Raw genomic sequence first — 2169 nt, forward strand, 5'->3', positions numbered from 1 at the left:
TACCAGCATCCCTGCTGCATATAGGAGAGATCTGTGACTGTAAGGGCCCTGAATACATCTCCCCCACGTCCCTTCCCACCACCCTGGGGATTTGTCTGGATGGGATCAGTGCCAACTTTTGTAAGCAGCTGTCAGGCCTTGAGAAGCTTCAGTGGGTGCCTGCCCCTCATTCTTTCCCACCCTGCTTTAAAATTCCTGCTCTTGGCCTTAGTGTCTGCCTGAACTCTGTTGCAGGTATGCTCATGCCTACCCTCTCTGATCCTTACCCACCGGCTTGAGCTGCCCTGTCACTACACGCTTGCCTGGCAACCTGGCCTGGTGCCTGAAGCATCAGTGAACCTGCTCTGCTCTTCTTGCTCAGGTATTGTGGAATTTGCTGACTCTCAGCTCCCAGCTCTACTTTCCATATGGAGCAGTCTGTCCCTGCTGCTTCCTCAAAGTCATACTGGTCAGATGGAAAAAAGCAGCCACTGAGAAAAGAAACGAGTGATAAATGGCCAAAGGATGGGGAGTTAAATATTCAAGCATGACAAAGTAGAAACAAAAAATATGTTTTAAGGGAGGGTGTATGACACAGTAGGGAGATCCTTGCCGCTATCCCTGCACTGAAAAGGAGAAATGATGAGGAAAAGATACAAAGACTATTCTGGCCAAACTAAAGAAGAGAGTAAAATCACATGCATGTACAGAAATGCTGGGCAATTAAGTTAGGCTATCAGGAGTGGATGGGGTTGGCCCAATGCAAATGTAAGACAAGAAAGGAAAAAAAGCAGAACTGTTTCGATAAAAAGGGAAAGGGGGGAACAAAGGAAAAGCTGTATAGACCTAATCATTGGCATTTGTGCAGCAGCACATATAGGTGCAAATCCCTAGAGTGCTTTCCATACCACAAGTGGTTTTTTTGGTGGTAGCAAAAAAGAGTGCGGATACTGAAATGGTAGCGCTGTGGTATTCGTGTAAAGCAGTGTTAAAAAATTGTAGTAGTTCTACGTGATTGTTATGGTCACATCCCTACAGTAGGGACAGAGAAGTCTACGAGAACCAGAGGACTATTGCAAGTGTCTTGACAGCAGCAGGAAAACCAAGCGTCACCTCCGAAAGGATGCCACTGCCACATACCTTTCTTTGCAACCTCAGTCACAATGTTTACATACAGCAAAGCACTTTGAGCAGGCTCAAAATCCATGGCAAAACATGTAGCATCTTCATACGCCTGGTTGCAAACTTCCTTTGCAGCGGTGGCAGGAGTCTGGGGTGCCTTTCAACAGCTGGCATTTCTGCAGCAAGCCCACTGGTTGTTTAAGGGCTTTGGAGCCATGAACTTTGCCCACTAGGACGGGAAGATCTACGCAGCAAATGGCACTTTGACCTGGGAATTTCACCAGGCAGGTGTGGAGGGCAGAACGCAGAGACTGTGTGCAGCAGTGCTCCTGAGGTGCCATTCTTCAGAGCTGCAGTTGCTACGGAACCGCGAACTTAACGCTGCAGCGCCTGAGAAGATCAGCAGCTCTGTGAGGACTCTGGAGCCACGTTGCAGCCGTAAAAGCACAGAACTGTTCTGTGGATGTACTGTAACCATGGCACTGCAAACCTCTGCAGGGAGGTGTGAATCATACAACGGTTCAACACGGGTGCTGAAAGCCGCAGTATGACAAAGCGTGCAGTTCTTCGGAGCGCTCGTAGCTGGAGCGTGACAAGGTTTGCCTGCAGCACCAGCCGCGGCCCTGGAACCCTCGTGTGGGCTTTCCGACAAGAAGCTGAAGTTCCAGCACCCGTTTGGGACGACGAGCGTGTGCCTCTGCCCCCTTCCCTAGAGCACCCCATGCGGGATGCCACGGACCGCCCGATGACACCCCTGACTTCGGGCCCTGCGCCTGGACAAGGCGCCTCTTTCACCACAGACCGACGGGCCGTCCTGCCCCGTCCGTCCCCCCGCTCTCGGCCCGGCGGGGCCGAGCTCCCAAAGGCAGCCGGTACAGTGAGCCCGTTCCAGGGCCGGGCGGCAGCAGGCGAGCCGACGGCTAGGGAAACGGGCAATTTATCGCCCGGGCTGGCATTTCCTCGCCGCCGTTAGCTCGCCTCCCTCCCTCCCCCGCAGGATCAGGCGAGGCTCCCTCCCGCCCCCTGAGGCAGCGCCCCGCCCCCCGGCCCCGCCCCCCGCTCTCCCCC

General features: G+C 53.6%; 1 protein-coding gene across 1 annotated transcript in view; it reads left to right on the forward strand.

Annotated features, from left to right (window-relative positions):
* Positions 1–1648: 1648 nt before the first annotated feature.
* NFX1 (nuclear transcription factor, X-box binding 1) overlaps positions 1649–2169 on the forward strand; it is a 70108-nt gene continuing 69587 nt past the window's right edge. The window contains exon 1 of the mRNA XM_010577124.1: positions 1649–1973. Within this exon, the coding sequence (XP_010575426.1) occupies positions 1649–1973 (325 nt within the window). The remainder of the gene's footprint in view (positions 1974–2169) is intronic.

Source organism: Haliaeetus leucocephalus, unplaced genomic scaffold (assembly GCF_000737465.1).
Source record: "Haliaeetus leucocephalus isolate CR32 unplaced genomic scaffold, Haliaeetus_leucocephalus-4.0 Scaffold41, whole genome shotgun sequence".
Lineage (NCBI taxonomy): Eukaryota > Metazoa > Chordata > Aves > Accipitriformes > Accipitridae > Haliaeetus > Haliaeetus leucocephalus.